The following is a 20,566-nucleotide window of genomic DNA, read 5'->3' as shown; positions in this document are numbered from 1 at the left end:
AGATGTTTGCTGTTTGCCTCCATTGAGACACAAAAAGATTTTTGCATGTGCTCACAAATACACCAAAAAATGTGATATTTCAGTGACTTCAATGGCTATTATATGTTTATATCTGAAGAGGCTTGCATAATGAAAAGCAATCCACAATCTCTATATAGAGATCAGCAGGTTCCCTCTTGCCTCTGATTTATTATTTGTATTGCACTGATTAAAGTCAAACATTAGTTAGTGTCAGATTTTGTGTTTTAGGGCCAAAATTCTTCCTCCAAAATTGATTTTTGCTGGATGGTTGAAATCTATCTTAATATTGTCAGCATTATTCTATGCTTATAAATCTCAATTTTCTTTGAAAAGGAAAGTATTTGTCCCAAAGACACACATTCACAGTTAGCATATGAAAGACTTTTTACCATTTAACATTCATATGGTCTGAAATGAATCTTAATGACTTCTGTCATTTTTTTTCCAGAATAGAAAATCTGAATAGCAATCTGAATCAATTCAGTCTATAAAAGTAGATATTTTGCTTACTTAAATAAAAGTGATAGCTTTAGTAATACCACTGAATTTGTTTTCAAGCTGTTGTATATCAATATAGATCTTTTCTGGATTTGCCAGGCAGGAAACATTCAGTAGCAAATGAAAAGAGAAAATTCTGCATTAGTCTGCTCTTGTAATATTAAAAGTTATTTATGTAGAAGATTTAAACTAAGCCGAAACCAATTCAAAATAAGCCCAGGGAATCTACGTGTCCTAACATCCTAAAAGGCTGCAACACATCTTATAAAGGAGTTTTAAAGCCATGATTCTACATGAGATTTTTAGTACAGCATGTGGTTTTAGTACAGAATGTGGTTTTTACGAGGATGTTTGTAGAGCTGCAAGCATCCTGCAGGAGTTGAAATTTCCCAGCAAGGTGTTACAAACCTGACAAAATATTCAGCACTGAAAGGAAGCCCTAATTCAAATCCTGGCCCTGTCTGCCTGTGAATATTGTAGGGATTCTGAAATGAAGTGAATTAAGCCAATTTGTCAGCAGCACTATTAGAGCAGAGTTCTGTGTAGCCGACTCAGTGCTGTACTATATTTTTGGATTGGTGGAATAATTTGATTTTCACAGCTTTGAAGATATGTTGTGGGCTGTTGGGATGTTTTTAGGGGGGAATGGGGAAGGATTGTTTGGGGCTTTTAGGGGATTTTTTGTTTGCTTTGTAGGGTTTTTTGCTTGGGCGGTTGTTAAAGTAGAATGCTGCCTGCTCTGTACTGCAGCAAGTCACCTCACTGTAGAAGTCTTCTGAAGAATTGGATGATTGCTCTTGTATTGAAATTCCACTTCCCTTGTAAGATGCTTCTCTGCATTTAAGTTGCCTTCACACTTCTGTAGGAAATAGGATCACCACAATTTTGAGTTCTGCCACAGCAATTCTGTGTGCACAGCTGTGATGTTACTCATGCTGGTAATGCTGGGTGTGAGAAGATTGCCTGCCCCATGGCTCAGCAACTTGGAGACCTTCAGGTGTTTGGACTGTGACTTTTTTCACATCACACAAGTTGTCCCTTTTTGTTATCTTTCTTCCAGGGTCTTGCATTTTCAATTTAAATATTTCATTATCCAGTGACCTACTTCCCATCTGTAACTAGAAGTACTGTTTCTATGATATATACACAGATATTTCAAAATTGGCTGAACATATTACTGATATTGATTGTTATTCACTAATTTCTTATACACAAGAAACTAAAGTATATTCAATAAATTGTCAGAAAATGGATTTTAAAAAAAATCCCCACAGTATTTTTTAAACACAGTTTGTAATTAAACTTGTTGCCTAGGGATGTTTTGGAGGCCGCAAGCAAATTTGGTTGAAGGAATAATTAAGGAAATTCCTGGAAGAAAAGTCCATGAGCTGTAAAACACAATGAGGTAAATTTACTTAATTCAGAAAGCCACTGATCTGTAGATTGCTGGGCTCTGGGGGAGTGTTAAGGGTAAGAATGGGGGGAAGGAACCTGCAGAGGCACCAGGACCTCATTCAGAATTGTGAACCATGACCCTCATACACCAACGGAATGGCTTGGGAATCAGCCCACTCTATATCCATAGTTCTCTGGGCTTGTTTCACAGCAGAGGAATTTTCCAATCTTCAAATTTTCCATATTGCTTCTGTTTTCTGTTGCACTGTATTTGTCAGCAGGTTTATTACATCATCATGAAGTAGACCTTACCATTAGGTATTCCAGGAGAAACTGTGCTTTACTGTCCTAAGGTGAATTTTGAGTACTACTTGAATTGAATTTTTTACATTAGAAATTTAGTTCGTGCTTGCAGTAGCTTCCTGCTTCTTTCCAACTGGAAAAGAAACTTAAAATGAGTGAAAAGATTAGAAAATGCTTTGAGGCAGCTAGAGAATCTGGCTCTTTTATATGCAGAAATTGAGAGATTTCCGGAGGTCCTGGTGCAGAGGTTTTCACTGGTAAACATTTTTAATTAACAAACAACCATTATCAGAGTAACCAACTTATTACTGCCAGAAAGATGGGATTTAATATCTATACTCATCTGACAACCCAGGCCATGTTCTCCAGCTGCCTTTGTGATAAGCTGGATTGCTCCCTGTTCCATCCTTAACTTAAGGCCTGGTATTATTTCATTTTGATCTTCTTGTTGGGACAATCAGCTCTCTCCTGTCTGCTGCCTTCACACCTGGCAGTCCCACTTGGCCCAGATGTGAACCACTCAGTTTTTGCTCTGCCCAGCCCTCACCTCCCTGTGCTGGTGAGAATTCTAACATTGTTTTAAAGCTTCCCTGTCCTCATCTCTCTCCTCATTTAATTTTCTGCTTTTCATGGTTCACCTCACATCAACTCGTTTCTGCCTTTCCAAGTATATAATCCAATTAAAATGCATTTTGTCTGGGGTTTGACCTTTGTGTATTTTCTTTATGATTGGTTATCTGTTCTTCCCCTTTTCATGTTGACAGCTTCACTTTTATGTATGGAAAAAGTGATGAACTGACTGACAGGCAATCAAAATATAAAATATTGAATGGCCAAACAGGTAAAGGACACTTGAGTGTTTCAGCTCCCCAGACTGTTACATCTCAGATTAATCAGGAGGGAGGCCAAGGAGGGAAGGGACAGGGTTACAGCCTGAAGGGGCTGATGCCTTTAAGTGCTGCAGATTTCTCCTCTGAAGCAAACACTAGAGCCACTGGCAATTTTCTATCTGGTCCTGATTTTTTGCTGCCACAGTTTTCTGCTTAGTTTAGATTGGTCCTCAGATCTTTGCAATCACTTTTCTAAATTTACTTAAGTTTGTGGTTCAGCTGAAAACAAGCGATACAGGGTTTTTTATGAAGAACATTTTTTAAGAATCTTAATGGAATCATTTACTTCTAGTTCTCTTATTGTAATTTTCCTACCACTCTGTGTAGCATTAAAAATTTACCTAATCCTCTTGATCAGATTGTAATCAGTAATTAATGTTAGAAGCACATTTTTGAATATTTAAGTATTTTCTAAAATCTTCTGCCAGCATTCCTGTTAATTGATGTACTGTAGGTCAAGATAGTTTTCTAGGAGAAAATCACACACAAAATTAATAAATGTAAAGAAACTTTCAATGGCAGACACCAAGTTCCACAGGTGTAGTTAATTTTATTGCTTTCAGTGTAATTACTCCTTATCTACAACAATCTGTGTAAGGTGACAAAGGTGCTATGACTAGAGGGAACAGGCATTCAGAAATTGTATTATGAAAATATTTTATTGTAAAGAAAGAAAATACTTTTTGAGAGTCATTGGGGGAAAATTAGTTGTGAGAGGAGTATAGGCTTTATAAATCAGAGGCAGTTTCCATAAATTAGAGCTGTGGGGATTCTGTTTTTATTCATCACAGTGAGTAAGTACAAACTCCACAGTTTGGTATTACTTGTCTTGAATAGATTCTATTTGAACTGATTAATCAATCAATGACTATACCTAATAATTACCTACTGTGTTATCCTAATGGGTATCACAGCCTTAAAGTTCAGGTGACTATAGAGTGCCAGCATAGCTGATCCCCTGGGAAAAGTAAGGAAGAATTTGGAGATCTCATTGCACAGTGGACCAGAGCTATGATCAGTAAACATTGCTGTCTCCAGAATTGTGGCCATTCCTTTAAAATAATGATGCTTCCTCTGTAGGTCACATTTTGTGTGTTCCTCAGACTGATGTACCTAGGAAAGGGGAAAGATGTGACCAAATGGTCTCATAAAAAATTCCTTTTTATTATTGGTGATTTTATTTAAACATTTATAGCACCTGAATCATGAAACTCCAAATCTTCTTTACTTTAATGTGGTACTTACTCAGCTTTGACATTGTGCTTCAGTGTACAGGATAAAGACCTGGTCCCTGTGGTATATAGATTTAATCTCTATTAGTTCTTCTTTCAGTTAAATAACAGTGCTCTGAAAAGGCCAGGCAGGATTATGTGGCTTAATACAGAATTTTCATGTTGCAGGACAATAGATATAGACTAGAAAATGTGTTTGCAAACAGCTGATAGTAAATTCAGTTACTCTCCCTGGATTCTTTCTGCACACACACACTTGAAAGTTGTGGGTACAATAAGTCTCTTTTAGCTGGCAGAAGGTGGAAATCCTTTTCCCTAGGGTCTGTTTAAGAAGATTTTTGTTACTTGTGGCACTCAATGAGCTGAATACCTCCATTGTCAGTCATAAAATAAGCTAGAATAAGAGTATATAGCTCCCATTATTTATTCTAAATTATGGCAAATTATATTTGGTTAAATTGATAAACTAAAGACTGATACTATTTTTATTAGAGCCATGTCTCTTTCAGCCACTCAAATATTAATGGTGACAAATATTGTATGCCTGAAAGTGCCAGGATTTTATCAGTGCTTTACTGGTAAATTTAATCTTTTAAAGGTTATTTCAGCACTACAAGCAAAATTCAGCATTTCAGCTTTAATTTCAATTGATTTTTTTTTCACTAAAGATTTTGAGATAAATAATCTTTTTCTCACCTATAACATCGGTATGTGCGCTCTTTGATTGCCACAGGAGTCTAAAGTGATTAAAGGTCATCATATTTTGGTTAGCATTTATCAAAACTTTTCTTATATGTGTCCACACAGTCTTCATTTCTGTGCTCTCTTCCTCTGTACTAAGGTGGGGATAAAATTAGAGAGCAATTTTTTCACACAGGTGTCGCATGTGATAGTTTATCTATTTAACATAGTTATCTATTTATTTAAAATTGTTAATGTTTTGGGGGGAATCCCCTTTCTTTTAAGTATATGAGAAAAAATGATGCAAATCATCACAATAATAGAACATGTGGATATTGACTGCTACTCTGCTGCACTGCAGAAGCAGAAAGCATTTCATTAATATTTATCCTCTGATGGTGCTACTCCATTAAATGAGGTGGTCCAGTCTTAGACCATTAGCACCATTGCGTCTTCCACTCAGCCAGTCTGTCTCTCTAGATATGAAAAAAATGCCTTATCTATAAAGCCAAGTATAAAATTAGGATAGATACAGACCCAGATAAGCAGAGGTGGCTGCAGGAAAGGATTTGATTCTGAAAGGTTTTCCTGTTCATGCACAGAATAAACTGTCATGGATTTGTGAACATTGTCCCTCATAATCAGAACAGACTCCATTTACAAGAAGAATCACACAAATAATAAGAAAAATACAATTTCCTTAGAAACAGAGATAGCATTTTCAAAGTTCATAATATAATTCTGTTTAACTTGGATAGGTAGTCATAGAGTTAGTATTACATTGTGTAATAACATTGGCATAGCTTGCATTTGGGTTCTATTTATATTTTAATTACAGATTTTCACCAAGATAAATTTGCAATAGGCTATGGAAGAGGTCTTATGAATTTCCTCATATCAGATTGTCTCTCATACTTATATGAGTATATTATATTAGATAGACTCCTTGTACTCATGCTTAACCCCTCAGCCCCTGTGTTCTCAGAGCTGCTTCTTGTGAGTCCTTTGCCACCTTAACATCACAAATGCTGCTCTGATACTGATGTAAAGCATGAGAGCATTTCTTGTGTCCCTTTTCTTTTTGTGAATGCTGAACCATATATAGTAGCCAACTATATATTATCTTACTTCTTATGTACCATGGGAGGTACAGCCATATCAGTTAAAATTATGTTTTATTTTGCAGATTTTGCAGTCTGTAGTTATCAAATACAGAATAAATGTAGTGGCCTTTCCCATTGATTCTGGCCCTGTCACTGTCTAGTTCAGAAATCTATCACCAGAGATAGATCCTTCTAGCACACAAAATCATGCTTCTTTTAGATGGAAAATAGGGTGCATGATAAGTGAGTCCATATATATATATATACCTGTATTTTGCCACAACATGAAAGCAGGATCTGGGAAAAGCATGCACTAACATCCAAGAAGTACAGTTAGGTCCTTCCATTTAAAATTGACTTTTTGAACACAGAATCCCTGCAGAAGTGAGTGCATATGGTCTATAGCAAGAAAAATACAAAGCATCCCATACTTCTGTGCAGACTAGAATTGTATTTATTTTTGTTCTGAGTCCATCTTCAGCCTTCCTGGGAAAGATCATGGCAGAAGGAGTGGCCAGCCTTGAGAGACTTCTCTGTGCACCTCTGTGGAAAGCTCTGGCTTTCCAGGTAGGCTGCAGATCAGTTACCAAGAGAATGGAGCAATGGCAAAGCATCCACTCTTTGGAGAGTTCTCTGTATGAATCCAGTCTTAAAAGGCTGAATTCTTTGTGCAAAACATTCCAGCCCTGGGAAGTTTCCAGCTATGAATCATTTTGTCTTGAGTTTGAACAAATTTTTCCTCAAGCTCCTGAAGCTTGTTCTCAAACCAAGGTGACAGGTTCCCTTTCCATTATTTCACATGCAGTAACAAATCTTGCCCCCTTCCCCACATGACAGCACTATTACTTTTAAGGTTTGGGTACTCCCAGACATCATTTTTCAGTCTGTGGGATGGATTGCATGAGAGGCTGCAGAAAGAAAGGACAGGGGAGGGCATGAAGAAGGGACCCTTCAGGCTTCCTGCAGGCAATCCCAGGCAGGTGGTGAGGAAACAACAAGCCAGACAACCCCTGGAGGTGGCCAAAGTAACTTCCAGAAGGGACAGATAGTGATGGCTGCCCCTCAGGAGCTTGAAGGACCCATTTTGTTGATTAAATGTCACCATCACAGCCCTTGTCACGCTCATTGTCTTTGACCACTGCAAATAATGAATTATATTTGCTGCCTGCCTGTCCACACCCCTGGCTATGCAGGCAGTGTATCCCAAACGTGTGTTTTACACAAGCAGTACTTAGCCTGAAATAACATATAATTGATTGGGTTTTTTTCCAAAAGTCATTTTGGAAACAATTTGGAAAAGAAACTATTTGGAAAAGAGTCTTTCTCAGATTCTTTTCCAAAAGTCATTCCCAATTTTTGCTGCTGCTGGCTTTTTTCTGCAGGCTTCAGGGAGTAAATCTTGTCATTGGATCTTGGGGAATCTCCACTGATTTTTTTTTTTTTTTTTTTTAATTCAGTTTCCATTCTCCTCTTAAAGACCCTATTGTTTTTTTACAATTCCATCAGTTTTCTCTGCAATCTCTCCAGCAGGTCAGAAGAAGCAGTACATAGTAAATGCTAGGACTTGATATCAAGCTGTAAGGCAGTCTAGGGAAAAGAAATAGCTTGCACCTATTACAGTGTACAGTGAAATTCTTTAGGTGCTGGTCTCTTCCTTGGCTTACAGAGTCTAAATAAAAATTTCCAGAGCATTTCAAAGTATAAAGTCACTGCCCCTCTATGGGCCATGACTGAATCATGCTAATACCTGTACAAAACAAACCTTTGCAGTGAAGATTTCCAAGATCTTTCCTTCACAGGAAGTCATGTAAGCTTTATCAGAAAAAAAAGAAGCACCCATCACTCAAACAAGTAGGCTTTCTGTCAGAAAAAAATAGGTAGTTTCTGAAATGCATTAAAGCATGTCTAAAATCCACTATATCTGTTCAAAGTGAAGTTACAAAATTTCAAGTAATTGGCAGAAGTCGTATATTTAAAGAAGTAATTAGATGGTGTATTAATTATAGTCTCTATCCCTAAGATTACATGTACATTTTATCCTACTATTTCAATTTAAATGCATGCTCCTCACAGCTTCAAATTTTGGTAAGAGATTGTAGAAAAAAATCAATACTTCCTCTTACTGTATTTTCTCAAATTATTTCCACTGTTTGAAGTGCAAGTTAAATGCAGTTATTTTTAATATTGATCATTGTTGTCTTCCTCCTGCTCCTTCCCTTAACAGAATCATGAGGTTGCTTCTGTGTGTTTGTTTTTTAATCTGGTTTTCTCAGCCATCTCCCTGTATTCCTACTGGGGGATAGTGATCCGCCTGCTGCCCTGAGCTAATGTGATTTGTTACGCATGGCTGAAGTTAACTCAGAGTGTTTTATAAATACTGTCGTTTTTTATAAAAAAAAGTGCATGCATATTGTTGAGAAGAGGTTAAAAGTCCAACAGAATCTGACTGAAATATAATCTTCTCCTGGTTATATCTCTTCTGTGAACTAGATTTCCTTCTGAACAGGCTGAAAGCCCCCTTTGAATAACTTACACCTGCTCTAATATCACTGCATGGTATAATAAACCTGTATGGTGCCCTGTGGGCGTCACAGTTGGACTGTTAAGCACATGCCAAGGACATTACTGCTCTGTTTGGAGACAAATCCTGCTCTAAGGGAGCAAACCTAGCCTTAAGGCAGCACATAAAATATTACAGATTACTGGTTTATCAAGTAACTAATGACAGGGAATAAATGTTCTTCTTCCAAGTCATCCTCTCATGTAAAAGCATCATCCAAGACCTGTCTAGCAAAGCAGCACTCAGTTAAAGCACAGAAATTGATGTTTCTGGTCTCCATACTGGAGCAGCTGGTCTGCAGTGGTAATTCCCAGAGCCCATAATTCTCAGGGATCTCTGTGAGACTCAGGAATTCTCAGCAGCTGCCTGGGAACAACTGCCAGGAGATTAACAGGGGACTTTTTCACAGAGTATTTCTCCTTATAGAGTTTCAAAGTGAATTTCATGTATGACTACATTACAGCTACCTGGAAAGAGACATTGAGCTCAGCAGCAGTGAAGCAGTTGAACCATGCTCAAAGTTGACAGGCTTTAAAGAAAAAGTTAATTCCTATTTTCTTTTACCCACAGGTCTACCCACGGATAGCGCCGGCATTTTGGCACTACCTGCGGGTAGAAGTGAGTAGCGGGTATTTGAATACTCCCACATCTTTATTTTGCAGCTTGGTAGTGTTTCCTGACCTCCTAGTTTGTCCATTGTGCAAAAATAATGAGCTTCCATTCTAGTTGCCATTCTTCTGTGAATGTAGTCTTGTAGTAATTCATGCTGGTTTGAGTATGGTTGGGTTGGTTGCTAACCCAAGTCACAAAAACATGTCTGTATGCAGGGTTAAAGACAAAAAAACCTGAAACCTAAAAGTCAAGGCCATATCATACATTCTGACTTATAGCACAGAACCAAAGTACAGAAATCCATATCTGCACCTCCTTTTATAAACATATTTTACATTCATGAGAAGAATATGGAGCTTCAGTTCTGTTATATCATTTTTGCAAAGATTGCTCAACTCAACTTGATATCATTTCTTCCCTCTTTTGTCCCTCAGGAGCATGAGCAGCTCAGCTATTCCTCCACAAGGTCCAAGGCTCCAAGTGTTATCATCACAGGTCTCAAGCCAGCCACCAAGTATATATTTCATATCAGAGTCAGGACGGCAGCAGGATACAGCGGCTATAGCCAGAAGTTTGAATTTGAAACTGGAGATGAAAGTAAGTTTCACTGAAGGGAAAAAAGTAAAAATAAATACAACTGAAGTAGCAACTAATTTTAAACCAATGAGACATTGGGAGTTTGAATGGCTGAACCCATACCATTTGTTTATCACAAAATGGCAGTGCTAGGTGATAAAAAACAAGCCTCAGACTCACAGTTCTGGATTTACAACAACACATAGAAATGTTTGCCCAATGCTGCAGCTGAAGGAATGTTCTCTTCCATAAAATTTCCTTGTGGGTCCCTTCCAAGCTAAGATGCTCTAGGATTCTCTGATCCTTTCTTTCCTTACAGAAGTCTTGCCTCTTGACATCTAGAAATACCCTTAGCCAGGCTTTCCCTAAGTCCAGCAGCTCCACACAAGCTCCCAGTGATGGACTCTTCACCCTGAAGTTGTCAGTGCTCCCAGACTCCACTAAAAAAACCTGAAAACTTGTATATGCGTTTCCATCAACGAGTAAACCTACTAAATTTGGCATTAAGAAGCAAGAAGCCTTCCTGTTCCTACAAAATATGCAAAAAGGCTTCATGTGTGATGTTCATGCTCTGAACAATTTTATATTTGTCATGTGTTGTCCACCATGTTCAAAGAAACATAGAAAAAGGTATTTACATGTACTTGAGAGGAAATTAGTGTAGTAGATGCAACATTAAAACACTCATTAATTATATTACTTTAATTAGCCAATTATGTATACCATGTTTTTCATTAGTGTTTTAGAATTCAAGTTGTTTAATCTAATGTACAGACTCAGAACTATGTAAGTGCTTCTAAGAGCACCCAGGGATTTGTGTTTCATTTTTATTGCTTCTTAACTTCTATTTCAAAAATCAATCAGGGATAGATTTCCAAGTGCTTAATGCCTAATTGGCCTTTTTAAAATTTGCTGGGTACTTAAGCCAATTGGTTTGAATAGGAGTTGAGCACTTGGGTGCTTTCAAGAATTTCAGTAGATCTTGTCTGTATCTTCTGGTGCAACAAATACAAGGCTTAATTCATGTAAAATAAAATAGTATTTGAACCTCTATGAGGTTTCACATTGTGAAAATGTCACTTGCCCATCTAAATCAGGAAGACTGTGGCTCCAGTGACATTTCCTTCATTGGTATTGAGGGAATCTCCTGGGAGTGACATTCCCCTTACTCCATCCTGGCCTCCATCTCTCCTTCTCAGTGCACTGATGCAGCTGGCTGCATGGTAAGCTTAATTTTAATGTCATTTTTCAGTATAACATCAAAGCTGAACCTGATACTGAAATAAACTGGGAAAATAAATCTGTTTATGATGCCATCAACAGACCTAACACAGTTTATCTCTCGATAATTCTGTTTTCTTTTACTTCTGTGTCTAAGCACTTGCTGCCTAAACTAGTACCTGGTTTCACATAGCTGAATAAATAGAATACAGCAATGGTTTTGTCAGTATTTCAAGATACTGAGTAACATTTACACAGAGAGATTTGGGAGAGTTGTGTTGAGATTTGGGCTGCTTGGTTCTGTCAGTACCCATAAATGTTAATTTGCCCTTGCTGACCTGCATCTGTCTTACAAACCATTCCTACTCCAGCTGTGTAGGAATCTCTCGTCATCGTTTATTATTCTGGCAGTGGGTAGCTCAGCTGAAAATTTTCTGATTTTTTAAATATACGTTTTTCTCAATTTTTCTGAAAGAAAGCAAATAATATTAGGCCAAGACAGACTATTGCAACTGTCTCCAACCCTCCTCACTAGAAACAAGTCACTTAATGAAAATTCCACTTTTGCAATTACTTTTTGTGGACTTTCAATTAGATTTGTATTAACTCAAAAGTAGCATTTTCATGAGAAGGCTGGGAAGAATATAGTGTTTTAAAAGTCTGTGTTGTGAAAAGAGAATTTATCAACCAACACTCTAATGAAAATAATAAAAAAAATTTAAATCGTGTTGAATAAAAATCCTTCTTAATTTGCCTTAGATTGTAAAATTTTCCAGCTCTTTGCCAATTGAATATTTTACAGCAGAGAAGAATTAATTCCCAGACCAGATGCAAGTAAACATCCAAGGTTATTCCAGTTACTCTGCTTGAATGTTGACAGAATTTGTTAATAGATGGTGCTAAAGCAAGCAATCAAAATTTAAGGTTTTTTATTTAGTAACCTAATTATAGAAAATTAATGATTGATCAGCTGTGAGATGTGTACATCAATGTCCTAAAACACACTGTCCTTTGGCAGGACAGTGTCCTGGGTGAAACACTACCTGTGTCACTTCAGTTATTAAGTTATAAAGGATAAAATAGATACATCATTACCAGGAAAACGCTAAAACATTTTGGTGGGATTGCTAAAGGTGGTGCATGAGGGAGAGAGAAAACCAAATCTGCAGTAGTAGTGGAAGAAGTTAGTTATTAATGGTGGTGTGGATTTTGGGAAGCACCCTCACTTACTGACCCACAGACTGAGGCAGCCACACCTTGGGGAGCTCTGTTGTGAACTCTCCTCCCTGCTGCAAAGACAAACAAGTGGAGCATCCATAAGAGTAAAATTTGTATTTTCTTTTTGATAGGAAATTGAGCTACCGAGGATAGTCAGAAAAATTCTCCTCAAGGGAGGATGGATGAATGGATTCTAGTGGGCATCTCTCCCCCTCATAAAGCCCAGAGGCTGCACCTGGGAAATGTGAAACCTTTCCAAAGCACAGCAACCACCACTTGTGACTTTGTTTCTTGTTGCCATTTTATTCAGTCTCTGTTTCAGCACCTTACAGGCAAAGCACTTGTAGCAAAGCTGGCAGGTTTTCATACACTCCAGCACACACACAGCTGCCACTGCTGGGGCTTTAAATTGGAGCATAAACCTCACTTGTAGCTCCTGCTTTTATCTGTCAGAATTACCAGCTATCTGAGTCACCACAGAAACACTCTGCTCCTTCCTAACAGAGAATGAAATGTGTTCTGACAATTAAGAAAAACATTTTTCCTAGGGCAGAGATGCTTTAATCTCTGACTGTAACCACTCTGGGTTTTTTTTCCCCCCTCTTCTAACCAGCTGGTTTTGGAATACCTTTTTGGTTGATTGGTTTTGTTGGGTTCTTTTTTTTAATTAACGATTCAAACCTTTTTTTTTTCTAGAGAAGTTTTTTATTTACATTACCTCAGAAGTCCTTTTGCCCAGAGGAATTTGTAAAATATTGGACAATTTACAGCTTTTAGGCAGTTTTCATGCCAAAGCAGGGCTTGTTCTAAAACCAAGGGTATTTTCCTTCTTGGCTTTCTCATCATTAGGAAAAAATAATCTGCAAGTGGAATGGTTGGCTTGTTCTGGAAGGGACCTAAGGGACAAAGTAACATTTATGCACTGTGTTCTTGTGCTTGGGCTGAACAGAGTAATAAATGTAAGCACATGATGATATTTAATCCAAAAGCAATACAGACTTTGTATACTTTAAATTATTAACAATAAAACCCTAATCATTTCAGAAATGTTAATGGAATATCTGATTAGGTGTTTTATGAAGTTGAAGACTGTGAAAAAATAATTAGCTGAAACTGCAGTCTTGATGGATCAATAACTTTAATTTTTTTACCATAGTCTCAGGTGGTGAGTTTTGTGTATTGCCAGAAAATTCTGCTGAATTTTCACATTCTTTTCCCTCTTCCTACATCCACAAACTCTAACTTTTAATCCTCAAATCAGGCTATTTTGGGTTTGCCACCAGATGTGACTCCATTCTTTCCAGAACTCCAAAGCTCAAGAAAAGGGTCCTGAATCATTGATTCCTGTGCATGTCCATTACTGGTTTAAGCACATGCTCTGGTTCATGCCATGACAGAGAAGCTATCCTAAGTATTTTTAGAAAATCTATTGCAAAATTGAATTTTCTCGGATTTTTTATGATTTTTAATGTTTTGACAATAGTAAATTGAATTCCTTGTTGGAGCAAAACAAATCAGATGACACATATCTCATATTTAGAAACTTCTTGCTAGATGTCTCCCCACCTCTTGTCCTACTGTTCATTCAGTACTAGTCAGCATTGGATAGCAAAGAATGTCTCATTGAGTCTTTAATTATTTCCTTGCTGTGTTTAATACTTTTAGCCATTTGTTCTTCACATTTTATTTTGGTCTATCTGATTGCACCACTGCATGTGTCCAGAAAACCCAGACTTCACTCTTCCTCTGCATTTCCTAAACAAGAGCAACATCCTCGTTCATTTCTCAAACTGCCTGCACAGGCTTTCCATGTATCCACTGGCCAGGACCTGGATATTAGGGGAAAACACTTGGAAGAAAGCTTTTCAAGTGAATAGACACCAAAAAGTTTTACATTCTTATGCTAGTGACAGTCCCTTTTAAGTTCACCTTTCCTTTGCCTTCTCATTTCCCCTTTGACTGGAGCCCATCAGCTCACTGTATCACAGGAACTGCACAGGAACTACATTTGCACTTGTGAAAATGTAAAGGTTGCCCTAATGAGACTTTATGTTTTTCTTACCTGTTGTTCTTAAGCACTGTTGTTTACAATGCCTTGCAAATCCCCCTGACAGCCTGTTCCTGTCTATTAGAGCTCCAGTGCTCACTGTCCACACTTATCTGTCTTACAGCTGCTCACTGTTATCAGTCTGGCTGTCTTTCTGTCACTTTTTTATCTTTCAGTCTGCTGGAGGGCCTGATGCCTGATTGATGTCAAATTGAAGTAGGCAAGGGATGTAGCTGAGAGACAGAAGTGATCTGTCATTAGGGCTTCCAGCTCTTTCATACCAAATACACCAACTTGTAAAATGTTTTGGAGAAATTTGCTCAAAGAAAGAGCAGAGCTGAAAGATTCTCTCTGGTTTTCAGCCTCTTGCACTGTGAATAAAACATCTGCACCATTTCTTCCAGTGTGCCCAGTGAGGAAAAGAGGAAGCCTTGGGCTATTTCCCTTCAGCCCACAGGGCAGGGAAGGTGCAGCTCCTCCTCCATACATTTGGATGAAGAAGGTAGAGAGAAGATGAGACAGGGCATGGATGTAAAAAGTGGATTGTAGGGACAGAACTGACACCAGGCTGGATGCAGAAAGGATTTCTGGGCATGGTGTTGAGCAAGGAAGCTGGAACAATGCAATTAGAAACTTCAAGCATCATTTCAGGCATATAGCATGAGTTAAGCATGAAGAGCAATGGCAGTGAGGAGTTTGTCTGGATATAAGCTCCTGGGTGTATATATAATCCATGCTGCAGTTTTAAAATCACTTGGACTAATCACATCAGTAGCAGGTAAAATGTACTTGAAGAATTTTGCCACCCAAAAATTGCAGTATACTACTGAAACATCTCAGATAAGTCATAAATTCTCCCTTTTCTTGTCTTAACTACTCGTTTTTAAGTGTTTTCTGTCCGAGTGAACTCACTTAGCAGACAGGTAGACAGAATGAAAAATAGATCCAGACTAAGCAGTCAGCCCAATTAGAAGGGTGCTAAGCTCCCTTAGCTCTGCTCATGGTTTATTATAAAGTTCAGGTGCCCTGTACAGTGTAGAGACAACAAAATACTGGTTTTATCTATAGGAATGCTGGCCATGTTGTCCAACATGAGATTCTGGAAAAAAATGCTGTATACTTCTGTGATTAGATGCAGCATTCTCATATGTACACACGAAGGGATGAAATGAAGTTGCAGGAACTTGCTTGGCTTTGCAGCCTGAAAAAGTTGTTTTTTAAACTGTGGTTTTTTGTCTTGCATGATCAAGAAGTTCTGAGGAGAAACACAGGGTCATAGACCAGTATACCCAGAAAAAAATTAGAAAGGAAAACCAGGAAGTGACAAAAATATTCAAGAACATGCACAACAGAAACAAATAATGCTCTTAGTATTTACAACTTCACCAAAAGAGAAACTGGAGAAATGAGAAAAGAGCTGAGAGGTTGAGAGACACATAGAATTTAATTTAGAATGGTAAAATGCTGTAAAAATTCTAGGTATTGAGAGTCCCTGATTACTGTCTTCTCACTGCCTAAATAGTTTTTTGTGGAACCTTTTACCTGTATGTGATAAGTCTGTGTACAAATATTTCCATCATTTTGCCTTACCAGCCTCTCTGTGAGTTTTTAACAAATCCACATTTTCCAATTATTCTTGTCTGTCATTTGACATTTTTATCTGACAGGTAAATTAAGGTCATCTGGAAGTTTCAGGCTTGAAAACTCCTTGTAGTGATTTAACTACATGAAAAAAAAATCCTCAACTCTGGCCTCTAAATTACAAACAAGAGAAACAGAATTATCAAGTCGGTACAGTCTCAGCTAAAAATCTGTATTGTTTACAGGCAGAAAGAACATAAATCAGTCTGAATTTCTCCCCTTCATTAATGTGACTTTGGTTCCTCATAGAAAAATGTATGTTATTAAATGGGTGGATTGGATTCTGTTTTAGCTAGAACACAAAAAAAGAGCATCTCCATCCAGAAATGATCCAGGATACATCTTCATCTTGGTAGCTGCACGTGCTTCTTTGGGCCATGGAATCAGCCCCTACATTTGCACCAGGAAGGTTCCTGGGTTGTTGCTTTGGCAGTGAGTGTCTGTTGAAAAAAATCACTGTTCATTTGTCTTTTGACAAATTTTGCTTCTAATTTTGTACTTGTGTTTTGCTTTCCTCCTGCCAAATTCACTATTTTTGCACACATCTTCCTATTAGAAACAAAAGGAGAGCTGCAGTTTGTCCTCTCCACTGCAGAGATGGGCAGGAAAGATTCCTCTGAAACCTCCTCCATGTACAACTTCAAACCATGCCTGACTTTAATAATCTTTGCCACATTTAACACAACTCCCACTAGTCTGAAAATTGCATTCAGCACTGGCATTGTTACTTGTGTGGCATGATATTTCTTATGTTGCATTTTCCCAACTAAACCTGAGCCTGTGGAAGGTAACACAAGAGCTGGAATCCACTGCCATAACATCACTAGATATCATTTAACTATTCAGTCAATATTTGCTCCATTATTTCTTGGAAGCTGTGTATATTTAACTTGTCTGGCCACAGAATCCCTTGTAATTTACTGCCTGTGCATGCTTCCATCGTATTATTTGGACAGAAACCTAATGGCAGAAACCTAAAAAGTTGGTTTTGCTGAAAATTACTCTTACAAAGCCAGTTTACACCATGAGTTTTTAAGCCACACACAAATCTTGTTCAGAAGCCAAATGCTTTTCTAGGAAACAGTGTTTTATGAGGCTTTGGGTAGCAATGTGAGCATTGCATTGAGCTTCATCAGCTGCAAAGGGAGAGAATATCACCTGCTGAGCTCTCTAGACAGCAGCCTAGGTGATTTTCCTAAGCTTTAATCACCTGATGCCTAGAAAGCTGAAGATTTTGCTTATTGAATTGTTTGCAAGTTTACCAAATCAAAGTTGCTTCCCTGATGTAAAAATTATTCCCTTTTCTGTATTTACTTCTGTTTTCAGAAATTATTGAATTGAATTATTTATTCTTCTTTCAATACAATGTTTTATTTCCCATGGAAATAGTAAGAATTGGGTAAATGTCATGTGGTGCAAATGTTCAAGTGGAACAGAGTTTAACAAATAAAACTTTGGAGTCACAGGACGGGAGATAGAGAAAAAAAATGAGCCTAATTCTTTTTCTGCTCATGTAATATTTGGACAGTGAGGACCACCTGGACTGTAAGTAGGTAAATACTCAGTGTAAAAATTTAATATTACACACAATAAATTAACAAATTTAGGAAGTCTCCAGTGACTGGATAATTTCAGGTGATCTTTTTTAGCTCCTAAACATCCTACAAAAAACAGAGAAAAACAAGAGGCATAAGAATTTTTTTTTTGTCAACGACAGTGTTGCTAATCACCAAAGCATGTTATGATAAACTATATGTATTTTGTGACAATGAAACTGAACACCAGACATGCTGAGGAATGTGTGAAGCTACAAATTAGGTGTGGGGGTTTTGTTTTGCTTCCTCCTGACCCCAGTTTAGTATCTTCACATACCCAGCACTGCTGCTGACTTCACTGGGACAGGGGGATGGAGAGAACTTCTGAATTAGGTGCAGGATTGAGATAAGCTAAGGAGGAAAATACAATTTTGTGTCCAAAATCCTGTCATATTCAAACTTTAGTAAATTGCAAGTGTCTGATAGTGGCAAATCCTCCTTTTAGAAACCTGCAAACATCATCTCCCCCCCATCCTAGCTGGGATATAGATTATGGTTTCTCACTTCACAGACACATTTGCATGTGATGCCCTTGCTAAACACTGAGGAAAACATTAAAAACAAATTGCAACATTTGACCATTGAAATTATTTCAGCCATTCTGCAAAATCCCTGGGTGATGGATGGAGCATCAACCCCTTTTCTCTGTGCTTCTCTTTCAGCTTCTGATATGGCTGCAGAGCAGGGACAGATTCTTGTAATTGCCACTGCTGCTGTGGGTGGATTCACTCTGCTGGTCATCCTCACCTTGTTCTTCCTCATCACTGGCAGGTAATTAAAACACTGTTCTCATATAGTCCCATCTAAAATTAAGAATTTAAGAATAATATTCAAGTCATTAAACCGCATTTTCAGAGCTAAAATTAGGGTTAGACAAAGTGGGATATCCTCTTTGTTCAGCACTAGTCATCCAGTTCTTTTTTAAGTGTGGTTTTTCATAAAGACACAGTTTGGGAAGATAAGAAATTATGTGAAATCAAGAAGTAGTATGGGTATTTAGAAATAAGTTTCTGGACCTCTTGCCTGCAGAGTGATAATTTAAAAATGCAGTATACCTGCTGCATCCTCAAGGCTCTGACATTACATGGAAAAGAAAAAAAAAAGAAGAAAAGAAGGGAAAAATCCCCACAGTGTATTTTATAAAATCTCATAACTGTCAATTGCAAAACTTTAGAGAGTGCACTACTCAGATATCAATAGAGGGGGCTGCACTTTTAGATTTGTAATTACACATCTGTTTTGTTGGTATAGTATTACCTCTAGTTTGAACACAAAGTGAAGTTCTATCAGTGCAGGCCAGAGGTTTTTTACAATACTCCAGCAATACCCTAAATATGGCACTGCAGTAGCTGCCATTATGTGAATTAATGCTCTCTCTGCTAAATAATAAAACCAGTTAAATCTAATGCTCTGGTGAAGGTAATGAGAGCAGCAATTAACCTTGGAACATATTGTGGCCTTAGATAATCTTAGAGGCTGAGTAAATATTCCTGCTATTACTACAGAAGGTGACAAGCAGTAGGATCTTTTAGAAGAGAGAGGAATCATTTAGACAGAGACAAATTTCCAGAGACAATGATTGTGTGGAATCCATTTGTGAAATCCTGAAACAGTTCAAACACTTCCTTTAGAAAAAAAATCACTAAACTTGGGAATAGAAAAAAAATGGAAATGGGTTTCTTTCTGTGTTTCTTCCTCCTGTTTTCTACTGTTAAGAATATCAGAGATTCTCTTAGCTTTCTACTGTCTTACTCAATGGGACCATTTCAATTATGTAAGATAGGAATTCATTTTGAAGTGCTGCTTAAATGCAGTGATAAGAGCATGTTCCACAGAAGACAGAGCAAGGAAATTTTGAATAAATACTCAATTTACTCTAGGACTGGAGGCAAATTTCAGCATGAAAAATGGCACTGGTACCCTACAGATGTGCTCTGCTTCACTGTTTAGAATTAACAATTTGATGAGCTGTCAAGTCTCAGGGCTGCTGATGAGCCTATTCAGAGTGGAGAGGCTGGGTGAAATGAGCACCTGCCTCTGCACTGTGCTGGGTCATTATCCATCAGGAGCAAGCAGGAAGCAGGGCTGTCAATTGCAGACAGGAATATGAAAGCAACAGAGGCTTCAAGACACAGGACTGGGGTCTTGGCTCAGTTTCAGGAAACTGGATGTTAAAGCTCAGGCCAATTTAGCCTTATCTTCCATTGTTCTGCAGCCAACATGAGCAGAGAATGAGGAGACTCCTCCACTGGTGATTTATCACTGGCTTCCGTAGTCAAACTTTGGGGCCACATAGAAGTTTAGGAGGGTTGGGTAAGGTTAAAGTCTTGGGTTTTTTGCCTGCTTCCCTTGGGCAAGCATTTGGAGTGTAAGAACTTGTGTTTAGGGCTCTGGACAGGTGGCACCCTACAGACCACTTGTTCAGGTCCTAAAAGTGACACTGGCATCCTTAGGGAGTCCCAGCAACTGGTGTTCAATCTCAAGGTTTCCACAGAGTCTGAGAATCCAGTGGTTTGCATTCCCTCCTCAAGGGCACACTAGCTTCAGGAGTTTCTGCCCTTAATTTCCTCCTCATCAACTGTGTAGCAGTGAATGAACTTGTGACTGCTCCTGCTGTGTTTCAGCAGTTTAAACAAACCACTGAAATGAGGTGGGTGTGTTCACTTATTCCTCAAAGATCTTCACACAATAGATTTACTGGCTGTAATTTTTTTTTTAATTTTATAATGCTGTTAATGTTCACACAGAGGAATGCTGTTAATGTTACAAACGTCCACAGGCACTGCTGTTCTCCACAGGCATCACAGCCTCAACAACCCTTTGCTTTCCCTTAAACCAAAAGATTTCCCTCTAAACAGTAATTTTTAGGCTGCTCAGTGAGTGAGAAAGAGCTTTAAGACCAAGAGCAAATATTTTGTTTTTTCTTGACTGTAACAGTTGGTCCTGCCATGTGACCCCCTAAATCAGCATTAT

At 38.1% G+C, this 20,566-nt stretch overlaps 1 protein-coding gene across 6 annotated transcripts in view; it reads left to right on the top strand.

The window, feature by feature from the left end:
• Positions 1–20,566, top strand: part of EPHA6 (EPH receptor A6) — a 374,179-nt gene that overhangs the window by 257,308 nt on the left and 96,305 nt on the right. For 3 of the 6 annotated variants that reach the window (XM_071433800.1, XM_071433799.1, XM_071433797.1), the window contains 3 exons: positions 9,254–9,301; positions 9,730–9,892; positions 18,256–18,364. In XM_071433800.1, the coding sequence (XP_071289901.1) occupies positions 9,254–9,301; positions 9,730–9,892; positions 18,256–18,364 (320 nt within the window). The remainder of the gene's footprint in view (positions 1–9,253; positions 9,302–9,729; positions 9,893–18,255; positions 18,365–20,566) is intronic. The other 3 variants (XM_071433802.1, XM_071433798.1, XM_071433801.1) reach the window with 1 other exon arrangement.

The sequence above is a fragment of the Agelaius tricolor genome, unplaced genomic scaffold (assembly GCF_023055355.1).
Source record: "Agelaius tricolor isolate 1412-34295 unplaced genomic scaffold, bAgeTri1.0.p SCAF_9, whole genome shotgun sequence".
Taxonomy (NCBI): Eukaryota; Metazoa; Chordata; class Aves; order Passeriformes; family Icteridae; genus Agelaius; species Agelaius tricolor.
The sequence above is the reverse complement of the archived record's forward strand: the minus strand, read 5'-3'. Positions and strand labels throughout refer to the sequence as shown.